A 16665-nucleotide genomic window follows, 5' to 3' on the forward strand; every position below is an offset into this window, starting at 1 on the left:
ATGATGTCGTAAGCCACACTTACAGTAAGATTGTTTTGAATTACATTTTGGTGCTACATGATTGCTACAAAGGTTATTGAAACATAGCTGGTTTTTATGAATAAATGCTTCTCTTTGAATAATATTTAATTTCAGAAATTGGGAACACTTAAATAAATAATGTGTATGATCGCAAAGTATACACGACCCTTGAACAGCCAAATACGATTTTTTGGCTTGCTTGAGTTCAGGTCTCAAGGCTTGTTTGGCGGGAGTTATGTCATTAGATTATAATGTAGTAAGAACTTGACACCTATCTTCTAAAAACAACAATAAGTCTGCTAGAGTGGGAAGCTCAGCCCCTGAATTTTTATATTTCCACACCCTTGATGTAGCAGTATCTACATTCGCTAAAATCATTTGTGATAACAGCAATTCATGCAACGGGGTCTTAGTATTTACTGCTTCAATGGCACTTATATTACTTCTAACACTGTTGATAAGTTTCTGAAGATTATTATATGACTCCTTAGAGGCAGGCAGAAGATTCAGTAAATTGTTTGTGTTTTTGAATAATTAATTTGGGGTTGTTATATCACTTATAATCCAAATCCCAGGCAACCGGAAAATTATCAGCAGTTATATGAAGATTAGCAATGATTTCCTTGGCCTCGTTTGTATAATACAGGCGTTGAATATCAGACAATGCACGGTTATCTATGACTAAGCTCTTAAACACATCCTTAAAGTGAACCCACTGGCTGGCTGAAATCATCACCAAATGAGGGTAAAGTGATTGCCAGGAGTGTTACTGGTGAATTAGCCTTATTTTCTACAGGAGTAGTTGTCATATCTTTCATTCTCCATTCATCAAGGAATTTTTTCCATGGCCGCTCTGGTAGAGAAAAATTGCTCTTCGGTTAGTTCAATGTCGGATACATGGTTTGATTCTGTGTCGTTAATTTCTAATAGCAACTGCACATCACAATATTTATTCCAGGAGTCTAATAAGGCTCCTAATCTAACATTAATATTATGCTTGGTATGTGCGGTAGGATTGTATTTCTCAAGGAAATTCTGGGCACGAGTTATAGATGCCTTGTGCACACCTCAAGTTTGTACAAGTTTGGAAATTTCACTGGGATGCAAATCTGTAATGCAGAATAATAAAATCAAGGTGAAATAGATCATTCACGCACAAAGATAAGTTGAACTACAATGTGAAGGCCGACATTTAAATTTTGTTAATTGAGCGATCATATTGAAGAATACCGCCCGACAATGCCTAACATTAACAATGGCCAAGGGGAACAAATAAATAAAATAATAACAAATAAAAAATAGAATGAATATATAAAGAATATATAGCGCATGATACCCAAGATGCAATGAACATATCCAGTCGTGTAAGTATAATGTTAAAATAAGTTTGAAGAATTCATGTGCAATCTTGAATTCGACGAAGCAATGAAGGCAAAACATATAAATTTGCAGAACTAGATGTTTCTTTTTTATAACACTTACACATTTGTTTAGATATATCACATATCACACATTCGGCCCGTTATTACCAAAATGTTTTTATTTTAGCTGGTTCTGAGTTTAACACAACATGATATGGACTGTAGTACATAATAGATAAGTATAGGTCCACACACTGCGAAGCTTGAGTTGACACATAACTGTCATGGTGGCCTTCCTGCCGCTAGGCACTCTAGTGGCGCTAATTAGAACTTAGAACAGTATTAAAAGTGCAAAAAATAAAATAAGCTTTAAAATAGATGGAAAAATTCATAATTAAAAAGTATTTTTATTCTGTCGAATTCTTTGAGAAATGTACTGAGACAAGACAGCTGATCGGTTACTGTTAAACAACTACTTACTTATGGGCATTTAATTACTGTTTTACTGGTGAATATAAGTGTTACTGATTTTTTTTCTTATATTTTATGTATCATTTGTTTATTTTGTATGTATGCTGCCTGAAGGCATATACTTTTGTTAGTTTCTTGCTGAAGTAGATTCTTCACAAAATGAGAAAAAATCGAAAGATCTGTTATAAGACCTGGAAATTATCTCAAATCTTCAAGAGAATTTAGTTGCATTGTTTAATTAGCCACCGACCATGACTGTCTTGCTAAACATCGTCTAACAATTAAAAAATTCAGGTAATTTTATGTGTTATGCAACAGAGATAAGGGAATGATAGAACATAATAAAACCTACCAAGCCCTGCTGTACATAGTAGACTTAATGCCCTAACATTGGAAGGCTTATTCACTAATGACTTAATGCCAAATGTGTCTCATTAGACAATAACACAATGTACAAGACTGATTTAGAAAATCTCGAAATTTTATCTGCTATAACTTCTTAAGACATGAAAACTAACACAATAGCTCAAACCACATAACTTATCTTTAATGTTCATGAAGTTTAAATACAAAAACATGCACATAGAAGTAAAATAATCTAGTTTTTAAATTTTAATCAAATGTAATTTTTATAAAGAAAAGCGAGGATTTACACTTACTGGCTTAAGGCCAAGTTTGGACATAATTTTTCTGGCTTTCTTTTCTCCACGGGACTGTTTTGCCTTGCTGACCATATCCATGGCTGGAACTCCAGGGCCTCCAAATGCACCAGCATTTCCGGCAAGTCCACCAGTTTCCTCAAGTTCTGGTATGGTATCATCAGAATCTGATTCTGTGCCTGACCCATCAGTCCTTGGATCAGCGGTCATTGATGCTGTAGCTTTATCTAATTCAGTTAGTTCAGGCATGTTTTATCTAGAAAATAAAAACAGCATTCCCATTAAAAATTGGAAAACTATTAAAATTACAACAAACATTTTCATACAAATCAGGATAAATAAAATAAAATAAAAGTACAAGGTCTATAAATAAAGTAATGAGACTGGTTCAGATAAACTTTTTATTTACAATCAAATTATACATGGACTCTTATCACCTTTGAAATATTTCCTTTGGGAAGCCACACAATGCTTCAAACAGTTTTCCCAGTCTTCATAGCAGTGTTGGAACTCAGAAACCGGAATATCCTTCAGATGGTCGGTTACATTTTTTTAATGTTTTCTACTGTTCCAAAATGGTGTCCTTTGAGGTGTTTTTTTAAAAGTCGTAGGGACTCAAGTCAGGTGAATAAAGGTGGTTGAGGAACTACAGGAATGTTTTTCTTTGCCGAAAACTCATTAATCGAGAGTGCAGTGAGACACGGTGCATTGTCATGATGCAGAATCTAGTTGTCTTTGATGGCTGGTCTCACAAGGACAACTCTTTTCCACAGTCTTTCAAGAATTTCTCGGTAAACATATTGATTTACAGTCTGTCCTGCAAGCAAAAACTCCTTACGGACAATGCCATTACTATCAAAGAAACAAATTAGCATGGTTTAGATTTGCTAATTTCTGCTTTTTTGGGACGTGGTAAGTTTGAAGTGTGCCACTCCTTGCTCTGGCATTTTGTTTCTGGGTCGTATTCAAACATCAAAGATTCATCACCGGTAATAACATTTTTAAAAAATCAGCATCAGTTTCAATTCGCCCTAGAAGGTCGCAGCACACTTCCACCCTGTTGTTTTTCTGTCCAACAGTGCGGTTTTTTGGGACCAAATTTGCACAAACTCATTTCTTTGCAATTCATTTGTCAAAATTTGATGGACTGTAGTATGGTTCAAATTCAATTGTTCTGCAATCATTCTGACAATTAATTGCTGGTTGTAATGTATAAAGTCTCCGATTCACTCAACACTGTCGTCACTTTCAGACGTTAATGGTCAGTCTTCCAGAGCGTGGACTGTCTGCAACAAATTCCCAATCATGTGAAAATGTGTCCAACCACTTAAAAACTTGGGCCCATGACACAGCGTTATCTCCATACACACTTTTCGATTTTGAAAGTTTCAATAGCATTCTCACAGAGTTTAACACAAAACTTGATTGTACAATGTTGCTCGTAATTAGTACCACTCATTTTTGTAACGCACAACAAAAACTCTTTTCAGGAAAAGTTTGTTTACATCTCACGTGGCAACAATAGACTAAAAATATTAACACCTAATATAAATCAGCTCTTCATATAACCATATTTACTAACAACTTTATAGTGTTGCCACTTTGGCTGCCAAAAAAAAAGTCTCATTACTATATTTATTGACCTTGTACAAAGAGAGACCACAGCAAAAAACTGAAGATAAAAAAAAAATTCTTTGCATATCGCAAAACCATTTTAAGTTACCAAATCGTTCAAGTATGTTAAACTTAATACATAATTTCTTTTACAATGATAGCTTCTTAAAACATAAATAACTATAAAGTTTATCTGCTGACAAAAGTAAAAAATTGTTTTATCTAAATACTAGCTGCAGAATGGGATTATTAGGTATCCAAAATTTATTTAAAATATTTAAAAAAATATTTTTTTTTGTATGATGAAAAGTGATATAACAAAAGTTAAATTAGAAATTTAACTCTAAAAATTGATACTACCAAATTGGGATTTTCCACTAGTGATCGGTACATTCCGGTGCCTACTTTTGGATTAGTTCATAATTTTACAAAGAAAAACAATCACATAAATAAATTAAAAAATTTTTTAAAACACCACTCTTAAATTAAACGCACTAAAAGGTAAAACATACTTTTAGAACGGTATCTCAGAATGGATTTGACAACAAGCTTTGATGGTGATATTAAGATTCCGAAAGTATAGCTTCAAATTAAATATTTGATGCTTTTTGCCAATTTTTTCTTATGCATGTTTGCACCACACTCTTTAGGCCAATCATCATGCATAAAAAAAATTGGCAAAAACATCAAATTTGTAATTCGAAACTGACTTTCACATAATCTTGCATTATCACCATCAAAGCTTGCTGTCAACTCCATTCTGAGATCCGTCTTAAAATCATTTTTTACTATTTAGTGCATTTAACAAAAAAGTGGTTTAAAAAAGTTTTTTTAAATATCATTTTTTCTACTTTTTAGTCTTCATAAGTTTATACTTTACAGCTGCACTAGCACAGAGGTTTGAGCGTATTTAGTAAAAGATCGGATCGGTACGTTTTACAGGGGGTGAGTGCAATCAAAACATAGGGCTAACAATTTAATTTCCAGATAACCAAGATCCAGTTGATCAAGAGTGTAGCCGATGTGTTAAACAGTTAGCGGTCAACCTGCTGATAAATCCAATAAATACACCATTTGAATTATGAAAATCGGACGAGCAGTTGCCGAGATATTATGGTGGCACCCCATCGGTCAATTTCTGAACAGTGCCCTGGGGGCACTTGAAAATATCATTCGACTGGTACCACTGAGAGGATGGAATACCATCAAGGGAGGTGGAATAATTTTTCAGAGTGCTAGAACCAACCGTTTTCAAGATGTTTGTGATTTTAGCCAGAAAATTCGGATCTCGTTAAAAAGTACTTAATTTCCCCAAAACTTTGATATATATTGATATGTATACGGTATATCGATATATAATATAATACGTACACACCTGACCACCACGAGACATCTACTAATGAATTGGGATTTTCTGCTAGTGATCGGTACATTCCAGTGCTAGGCTAAGAAGGACGCACACACAAACACATATACAAATGCTGTTTAGTAAGGTAGGATTGGGTGAATTCTTGCTTTCAACTTTTTGAATTCCTCAAGAACTCTCTTTTATTTAATTCTGTTATATTAGATTAATATACAACAGATAGTGCTATACACTGTTCAATAATTATACTCTATATTTAACGGTGTGGCAATTACATACAGTTACGGACTCCTCACCTCAGATATTGATGAAATTTGTAATTCACCTTATTCAGGATGCAAGTTATTTGTCGGAAACCCCGTCACCAGAATTATATCCCTTTTAAGTTGCACAGTACCTGTACCCAAAATTTTCATTATTTTGCACTATACACGTGTAATATACTAATTTACTGACTAAATAATTAGGTTTTATTTAAATTTAGTTAAGAATGCAATTAGATTTGCTTAAGGTTAAGGTTAGCAGAAGCTTTGAATTGTGACTTTATTAGATAAAAGACAAGTAAATTTGTGTCAAACTTATAAATTTATAAACAAACCTAACCATAACCTAACAAAATTCAATTAAGTTTCATTTAAGCAAAGTTATTTACTCCATAAATAATGTATACTGCACATATACTAAAACCTACACCTTAAATTTAACCTAACTTATTTAGTTTTAAGTGAATCTAATCACATTCTTAACTTAATTTCACTGAAACCAAATTATTTAGTACAGAAATAATGAACATTACACTTGTAGTGCTGAATTAAAAAACTTTTGGTGAAGGAACTGTACAACTTACGAGGGATGTATCTTGGGTAAAAGGAGTTTCTGATAAATAAGTTAAATTGCAATGAATAAATTGGGTCCTGAATAAGGTATAAGCATAATTTCTTTAAAATCAGAAATAAGTCCATATGTAATTACCAACGGCTTTACCAATTTCTGATTTTCACTGGATTATTTATCCTGCTTATAATAACAGCTAAATTTACAGCAGCAAAACTTGCAGAGTAATTAAATAGCACAGTACCCATCCTATAGTTTCAATTTGCAATATGTGGGATAAAATTTACACTCACCTACCACACTTTTTAAACAGGTAAACCTAGCAATCAAAAAAGAAGTTGGAATTAAAGAAAACACATTTTTTAACAATAATACCAATCAGAAAGGTTTTTACACTTAGTTCATATTAATACTACATTCATTACTTTAAGAATTTTTTATTCATTTAATGATGATTTTATAAAATGAGTGTGTGCTCATTTCAATTCTAATTCATTCAAATATATTACAGAAAGTATGCTTTTCAAAATATTACTTTGCAAAAGTGTACAATCATTTTAGTAATTTACTGTTAAATTCATTAAGTTAAAAAAAAAAAATCATCAACACTAATTCACCTATAGGTATAATATTCTCATTTTTAAATTAATCATGTTATTTTTTTATGTAATACATATATAGATTACTAATCAAATAGTTATTTTAAACAATTATTTTTATTTTGGATTTAATGGTATCATTTTTTTTACTTTTTTTATTAATTACAACTTACTATATATTTCATATATGTAATGTTTTATTCATCACAATGTACTCCTCAACTGTGAAACTGATCAAGCATAATCTAATGTTTTTTGAATAACCCAACGCATCAGTCATAAACAGGCAATTTGTACAACAGCTCCCATGACTTGTTACCTTCTTCGGCAGAAGTGGATTTCTTATACATTGTTTATATTTTTAATGTTTCCTTTACATAACATATTTTAGAGAAAAACCATTGTCAAGTTGGAATATAACAATCATAAGAAAGAATTTTAAAATTACAATTAAATATAAAATTAAGTAGAAGATATTTGTGTAATAGTAATTTTTAACAAACCAAGTTTAGTAATTGGTTAAAAACAAATTTTTAAAAGTCAGCATTTTATAAGAATAAATTAAATGCAGTTTTATATCAATTTTTCAAAATTATTGAAAACTTTAAACTAATAATTAAGATATACCAAAAGAAAATACTATATAGTATTTAAAATATCACAATGTAAATATAACAGATGTTTTAAATCAGTACTTGTTTATTGTAGTTTTTTTTACAAAAGTAATTAAGAACATTAAGGATTTTGCTAAATTAAAACAATCTAAATAAAGTGAAATCTCCTTACAACATTTTGGTCTTTTACAGAGGTGGTCGCCTTCAAGAACATGATACTTTTCATAGGGACAACTGACTTGTAAAATGCCCAATACTGTACAAGGCTTTTCATTAGTGTTAAGAAATGCAACCAGAAATTCATTTCATTAACAGTTACAGTATACAAATAAACAGCAAAGACAAGTCAGTTAATTACTGTAATTACAGCACAGCACAACACACCACATACACACACACACATATATATATATATATAGGTAATTCAAAACTATACCGTAATCTCTCAGGAGCTGATTCTATGGCTAAAAGTAGGGGTAAAGTTCATATAAATATAGGCCCAAAGGGTCATTACACATCAAAGCGATGAAAATAAATGTATTTTTCAGATTCATGTACAATAATTCAAATAAAATTCACAGGTTTGGCTCTACCCATGAAGTGATTAAAGAAAAAATTTTTTTTCAGATTTTTCAGTCACTCAGTTTTTAATGTAGGATGCTGTAAAAAACAATTGCAAAAAGCAAGATTACAAAAGAATAAATTTTTCAGCTCCTGTAAGAGGTAAAGAGCTCAGTTTGGTGTCATTTTAAAGCTGGTGTTATGAGCTTTCATATGATATGTCACTTAGCAAGGTTTTGTGATATTAATAGTTCAAGGTCACCAAAAACATTTGACCTTGAATATAAACAAGTTTTTTAAATTTGGAAAAAAAATTGCTTCCTAATGTGATGTACATGTGGTAAACATTTCATAATGGGATTACAAAGGGAACATTAAAAAAAATAATTTTGTAACAATTAGGTACAGCACAATATTCCAATTGATTCCCCTATATGGCAATTGCTAATTGAGATTCAATGAAAACCTTCCCCTTCCAGTCTTCTAGACTTGGTCACTTGATCAAGCAGAAGAGTACCATGTCATGACATGCACTTCTAGTACCAGCAAAAGAATGTACATGTTTCAACCTGTTATGACAAGTAAAGTAATAATCAGTCTGGTCATCATGTGGAACAGAAGGTTCAGTGGTGTACTCCCCAAGAGGATTGATCACATCTATAAAGTGATGCAAAAAAATATATTTTCAGATTTTTCAGTTACTATTTTAACTGAGCTTGCCTTTATCTATAGGTTTGGAGTTTAATGACTGATTCATCACAGCCTTGGACCAGAATACAGTTACCGGCATGGAACCATCAACTTCTACAGCTTCATGTAAAATGTACTGTTGCAATCCATATGAAAAGTCAAGTCATAATTCGTGTAAGAAAAACCTGAGAAGTATAAGCAAAAACTTGGTGCAAACATTTACTTTTTTTAAACAAGGTTACAAAATTTGTGATACTTGCCAGAAAATGTTAGAAGCATCTGCTAAAAATAATGCTGAAGAATCTATTTCTGATGCAGTATTTCAACAATTACATTCGTCGTGTTCCCCAGAAAAAGATGAAGCTGTAAATGCTCTGAACAAAAGTTTGATTATTTAAAATGAATCACCTAATCAGAAAAAATTATTATGTGAGAGAAAATACTATCAGAAAAAGCTTAAGAAAGCACCAGTAGCATTAAAAAGCAAAACACTGAACATGGATTCAGATTCTGAACAAGATATGCTACTCCTCTCTCCTCTGATCGTGAAATTATTAACCAATTGAAGGAAAAATTTAATAATACAGATGATAACGGCACCAGGAAGCAAATATTGACAACGCTCCCTAAAAGCTGGACTTTAAAAGACATTCAAGATGAATCTGGAGTATAGGACTACACTGTAAGGAAAGCTAAAAGCCTGGTTAAAAAAAAAAAGGCTCATCCCATGTCCTGATCCAAAACCAGGTGGAACTTCAGAAAAAGTAACTGATCTGTATGAGAGTGAGGAAATAAGTTTGAATGATGCCCAGAAAAAATATTTTATTTCTCTTAAGATAAATGGAACACTAGAGCAAGTTAAGAAAAAAATTAATTCTGTGTAATCTCTATGAAGATTTTCCATTGTTTAAACAGAGGTATCCATTGCTGAAAATAGGATTTTCAAAGTTCTGTGAACTTGGCCTAAGTACTGTGCTCTTGCAGATGCAAGTGGAACGAACCCATAGTGTTTGTGTACATACAACACACCAAAATACAAAACTTATGGTTATGCAATGTAGAATGAAAGAACTGATAGAGTGATAGACCAATTAAGTTACAAAGATATTACAACATATATATAGTGTGTGCTAATCCAACTGAAGCTTGCTACTTTGGAAATTGCAGAAATTGTCCTGGGTTTGAAGAAGTCAAGGGAAGGATTGAGGAAGCTTTTGAGCTACTGAAAAATTCATCAGTATAGTTTTTGAAAAACTTCTTCAACATTCATATCTTGTTAGTCAACACTCCAATTAAGCAATCTCTGAAAGAAGGTGAATATCTTGTAATCTGAGACTTCACTGAGAACTACTCATTCATCCTTCCAGATGCAGCCCAGGTCTCCACTGGAACGCACAGGAAACAGTTCATCTCTGCACAATTTGTTTCCAAGATCCAACAAAAAAACATACATGCACACATCTCTTGCCATAATTTCTGACTTATCTCACACATGACACAATAGCAGTGCATCTTTTTCTGAAATATTTAATTGGTTTCATGCAGTCTCCTTTTACCACAAAACCAAGCCTGATTTATTAGTACAGTAATGGTGCTGCCTCTTAAGTACAAAAACAGACTCAATTTTCTCAACCACTGTTACCATGAACTAGAATTTGGGATCAATGCAGATTGGCATCCTTTTGCCACATCTCATGGCAAAAGTGCATGTGATGGTGTGGGAGGGGCTGTTAAAAGATTTGGAGCTAAAGTACGTCTTCAAATGATCTACAATTACCAGATCATGCCTTCGCAACAGATGTATGACTGGGCAAATGGACACATTGAGCCGATACATTTCTATTATAGTACTATTGAACAGCATAAAGGAGAAAAGGCTTTGAAGAGTAGGACAATGACAGCAAGAACTATACCAGGTACTCAGAAACTCTACTCTTTTGTTCCACTGAACAAGAATCAGGCGTTTTCATTTTTTAACAACTCAACAGTAGCAGACAACAAATATAGAGAATGATCTTGAATTCATTGAAATGGTTGGGTTCTTGATCTGCGAATACGATGGACACTGGTGGTTGGGGTGTGTTCTAGACTCAAATGAGGAAAATCAAACAGTGAAGATGAAGTTCTTACATCCAGATGGACCTTCACCTTCCTTCCACTACCCAGACTTCGAGGATGTTCTTAATATATGCAGAAGTGATGTTATTTCAAAAATAGATCTCAGGATAAACCCGTCAGGAACAGTTTATAACCTCTCAAAGCAAAAAGCGGACAATGCTAACCAGAAGATGTAAAAAGAAGTGTACACTGTGTAATTCTTCGGTTAATATCTATGGAAGCTATATGAATTGCAATTAAGTGGCAAGTGCGTAGAACTTCATTATTTTATTTCACCATGATCATATCGCAATCCCATATATTAGGAAGCAAAAAGTTTTTTCAAATTTTTAAAATATACTTGGATATATTCAAGGTCATGAATCTTTTGGATACTTTTAACTATTAATGTCACAAAGTCTTGCCAAGTGATATATCACATAAAAGTCCATTCCAAGAGGTTTAAAATGACATCAAATTGATCTCTCTACCTCTTACAGGAGCAGAAAATTTTTTTTTGTTGTAATTATCTGAACCTTGCTTTTTGCAATTTTTCCACTTTTTTTATGGGATCCTACAAAAAAAAAGTGAGCGACTGAAAAACATGAAAAAAAATTATTATTTTTTTTTGCTTCACTTTATAAATACGATCAATCCTGTGAATTTTGTTGATTAATTCGTGATGGTCAAGTTGAGGCTTGTTGATTTGACATGGAATGACCCCTAAAACCCTTCATTAGAAAGTTATGGCTAGTGAAAGATTTGTCCGGATTTCAGTTTCCATGGTGAAATGAAGACTTCCTGAAATTCTGGGAAGGTAAATTAAGGGCCAAATTTAGTTGTTTCTTATGGTTTTTGACCTGAAAACATTTAAAAAATGGGTCCCAGAACTGTAACTTCATTAGTTATTAAGATATCTAACATAAACACAAAAACCAGGGGGGTGAAAAATAACACGTTTTTGGGTTTAAAATAAGAAAATTTAATTCTGAAAAGATTCATGCAGACTACTTAAAAAATTGAATACAGGTTATTAAAATTTAACTTAAATTAAAAACAAAACTTAAATTAAAAGACTGAATCATGGAAAAAAATTTTAACAGTATGAAATAATTACTTCTGTCCATAGGTTGGAAACAGCTTTTAAGATAAAATGTAACTTAACTTTGAAAACAATGGAGAAATGATATTTAAAATTAGTTAAGGCATTATTAACCAAAGTTGCTTGAAGTGGCCAACGTTTTGTTCAATAAATGATTTTGCTCGACGATTCCATTGTTTTCTAGCAGTTCTCATAACATTAGGAGTATTCTTATTAGTTTCTGCAGATTCTATTATGAGATTCCTTAGTTCCTCTTGTGTGTTAATCTGTTTTAAATAAACAATTGACTTCATCCAGCCCCACAGAAAAAAGTCTGATTGTGTGAGGTCAGGAGATCATGGAGGCCATTTCACTGGTCTGTTTCAACCAATCCAGTGTCTACCGAAGTAAAAAGACTCCTACTGCGCTGCTGTAGGAAGGTAACTGAGAGATATGGCTGGCTACCAGCCAAATTAAGGCTCCAAGCGCTTTAATGGTGGATAGGTACTTGCTTGCATTCAGCGGCCTAGGAGTCGCAGCAAATTGCTGTCTTTGATGAGATAAAGTTAATTATTGATAGTCATATATGTTTTAGTAGTTGATGGGGTGTGCCTACCCATTTTAGTGATATATAACAAGTGGGCGGTGGGACATGCAAGTGAGTGGTGTATGGTACCATGCTTATTCCACTCACGCTTTTAGGTTAGCTCTAGGAGCAAGTTAGGACACTGGTCACTAAACTGTTTCAAGGCTCAGTAGCCGTTTTTGGCACAGACATTCGCTCTTATGCTTTAGGGCGATCGAATGGGGTGGTAGGAGGGGAAATGCAAAGCAAATCAACTGCACCCAAACCATTCTTGTTTACTTTACCGTAAATTAATATCATTTACATATACTTTTCAAATTACATAATTGCATTGTCTCCCATTATGTATTAAAGAAAATTTCACTAAATTTTGTAAAAACTCTTTTCTGAATTGTATAGAGTATTTCACACATACCTTAATACAATATAAAAACCACTGTCAAGATTATTCAAACACTGTTTCAAAACGATAATTGTTGATCAGCTGATACTGCCAACCTATGAAAACAAATTAATTCATTCAAATAAATGATCACCTGTTATTTCCCACCTACGGACAAAATTAGTTATTTTATGGTGTTAACATTTTTTTTCACAATTCAGTCTTTTGTTTTTTAAGTAACTTACATGAATCTTTTCAGAATTAAACTTCCTACATTTCTAATTGAAAAAAAAAAAATATATATATATAACTATTTAACAAAAGTTTTCTTATGTTAAACCAAAAAATGTGTTACTTTTTATCCCCAATTTTTGTTTAATGACATCATTATAACTACTGGAGGTACAGTGCTGGATCCCATTTTTAGATATATCTTCATGTCAAAAACTATAAGAAACAACTAAATTTGCCCCTTAATTTATCTTCCCAGAATTTCAGGAAGTCTTCATTTCCCTGGGAGAACCAAAATCTGGGCGAAATTTTTTGCAACTAGAAGATCTATATTCAACATTAAATCAAGAAACCAATTCAGAATCATCCTCAGAAAAATCAAAAGGGGGACAATTAGTTTCCGCTAAAACACAAGAAAGGAAGATAAAAAATAAATAAAAAGAAGAACACCAAATATCTGACGGAAAATAATAAAAATCAATCAAATTAAAGAACTCGCAATATAAAAAAAAAAATCTTCATAAGAAATTCTCTGAGAAATTCTACATATACTACCCCATAAAGAATAAACAGAATTAGATGATCAACCTGCAATTATAATAAAATTAACTCCCCTTAACCTTATTAGGACCTTTATGAAACTGAATATAACCTAATACCTTGCTCTCAAATGAAGTAAATAAAGCAACACCTAAAAAAAAATAAAGAAAGATTTACTAACTGTAAAATATACATTATTAAATTCTAAATTTAAAGCACTTACATCTGCCAAATTAGTAAATAAGTTATATTTCTAAAAATTATTTCATACCAATTAGAATAAAATCAAAGTAGATTTAAAACCAACCTGGCTCATGCCAGCTTAAACTCAGATCATGTAAAATTTAAAAGTCGAACAGACCCTGATCTGTAAAACCTACCCCACAGAAATTTTTAAACCAACATCGAGGTCGCAAACAAATCTATCAATAAGAACTTTCCAGACTTATAATTCTGTTATCCCTAAGGTATCTCATCTTAAAATAAAAAAAGGATAAAAATAACATAAATCAATATAAAAAAAAAAAAGATTAAAATTTTGTCACCCCAACAATATTTAAGAAAAAAATTTTAAAATAAACTAAAAAATAAAAATAAAATAAAGTATATTTTGTGTCAAAACATTCATTCCAGAGCTCAATTAAAAGACTAATTATTACGCTACCTTAGCACAGTCAAAATACTGCGGCTATTTAAAAATCATTGAGCAGGTCAAATCTTTAATAAATGTCTAAAGGACATGTTTTTGACAAACAGATGGATATATTTTTTGCCCAATTCATATTAAATTTTTTAAATCTACTAATTTAATCATTTTAAAAATAAAAGCTGGTAAAGAAATCAATTAATTAATAAAAAATATTTAATCTACAACAAACGTCAAATGATAAATGATATTAATCCAACAAAAAAAAAAGAGAAGAAAATATATAAATTATATTGGAAAAAGAGCTTATCCACCTTAATTTAAAATTTCAAAATGAAAAAATAAAACAAAACTTCATTCAAATTACAATCACAGAGTCCTTAGCAAGCAGAGGTTCCGCAAATAAAAAAAGAAGCACCGTGCCTATCAAAGTGTAAATCATTTAACCTTATCAAATTTTTTCAGTCACATTTTTAAAATTTGAGATATTTAGTTTGGAAAATTCATCGCACTCCTGTTCAAGTGTGATACATTTCGGTAAAACTGTTTTCCAATTGAAACATCTTAAATAATATGATGCTAAATAAGAAAATTCATCAGAAAGCAACAGAACAGATCCCCACTCAAGATTTTTAACACTTAATATATGTAGACCACAAAAAGCCTGCTGCTTCAGTATCTTCACAGATAGGTGAAGGCTAGGTTAGCATCAGGCTCAGTTGTTTCAATCTACTCTCTAGTCATATTCAACATATCTCTGGTACTATTAAGTGCTTTCATTAATATATTTTTGTATATGTTTAGCGTATCAAGAGCTGCGACAAGGGAAAACAGAAATTATTTAGAAAAAATATTAAAAAACAAAAAAAACTTGAAACTTAAACATTTTAAACATTAACATTTAAAAAAACTTTTAAACTGCTAAAATAAGGAAATCTTATCTGTTTTCACTCTACTGTCTTCAGTCTTAATTATCAACAATAATTTTTTCAATTTCACTCACAACTTCACAACACAACATCAATCTGTGAATTCTGACATTCTAGTAAGTAGTTCAGGAAGTGTTAAATATTAATATTCAAATTAGGCAATAACCTGCAAATAAAAAAAAGTTCCTGGCAAATTTATGTAAACATATTTTTAATGTTATAACCTCCCGTCATTGTTTAACATGTCCCCAGTAAGACTAAAGGTATGTTCGACTGTCCAACCACCTTAAGTCAACGCTGAGTACAAGTGTACAGATTCCGATATATTAAAGCATTTATAATCATTCAAATAATAATTTGAGTAATTTCTTGATCAACATCAACTTTGTTCATACTTTAATATACCATACTAGATATGAATAAAAACAATCAGGAAAACACAAGATCTAAATGTAAGAAAACAGGTTTGGTTAGCGGGTGACCTTTTCTTTTTTTTCTGCTTAGCCTCCAGATCCACCATAAGGTATTACTTCAGAGGATGATACGTATGAATGTAAATGAAATGTAGTCTTAAGTCAACCATTGCTGAGATGCGAGATTAATTGAAACTCAACCACCAAAGAACACCGGCATCCATGATCTAGTATTAAAATCCGAATAAAAGTAAGTGCCTTTACTAGGTTAAGAGTCAGCTGATTTGTGATGATGAAGAGTATATCCTGTACACAATAGTAACTTACTCACAAAAAAATTCTTACAAGACAAAAGTTCTTCATGAACATAAGAGTTTGCAGCAAAGACATGACATAAAATTAGAGTTATGGCAAAAATGTGACAGGTGGTGGTAGAATAAGGATTTCTGCAAATCCTGTTGCATACAGAAAAAACTATTTATGAAGAGCTTGGCGTGGATTTGATAAAAAAAAATCCTACGATGATACATGGTTATTATATTTATATTTTTGTGCCTTGCTATTCAAGGCACAAAAATAACACAAGAAGATATACCAATTCTGAAGCTGTACACAATGAAACAATGCAATATTTTACATCTACAATCTGATGACTGGGACATTATTAATAAAAACAACTCACTCAAGCCTGTCCCAACTTACCACACACACAGTACAAACACTACACTGTCAACCAATACATTAATTTTGTGAAATCTATGCTAGCAGCAACATAAAGGATATCTGAGAATCCACAAAGTGAAGAACTAAGTAGAGTACTTGTAATTGTGTGAGACCAACTAAACGTAGATATCAGGTATCACTACAATAAATAATATTCAATTATAATTCAAAAGGTGAAAGAAGGCTTAAGAAATCAAACCATAACCATAACCATAACTATTGAACTAAAAAACTCATTTAATAAGAT

The 16665-nt window shown here is 31.9% G+C and overlaps 1 protein-coding gene across 1 annotated transcript in view; it reads right to left on the bottom strand.

Annotated features, from left to right (window-relative positions):
• The window catches only part of Nacalpha (nascent polypeptide associated complex protein alpha subunit), a 52654-nt gene that overhangs the window by 35476 nt on the left and 513 nt on the right, over positions 1–16665 (bottom strand). Inside the window, exon 2 of the mRNA XM_075362447.1 lies at positions 2513–2768. Coding sequence (XP_075218562.1) covers positions 2513–2761 — 249 coding nt within the window. The 5' untranslated portion in view covers positions 2762–2768. The remainder of the gene's footprint in view (positions 1–2512; positions 2769–16665) is intronic.

This window comes from Lycorma delicatula, chromosome 4 (assembly GCF_047948215.1).
Source record: "Lycorma delicatula isolate Av1 chromosome 4, ASM4794821v1, whole genome shotgun sequence".
NCBI classification, from domain to species: domain Eukaryota; kingdom Metazoa; phylum Arthropoda; class Insecta; order Hemiptera; family Fulgoridae; genus Lycorma; species Lycorma delicatula.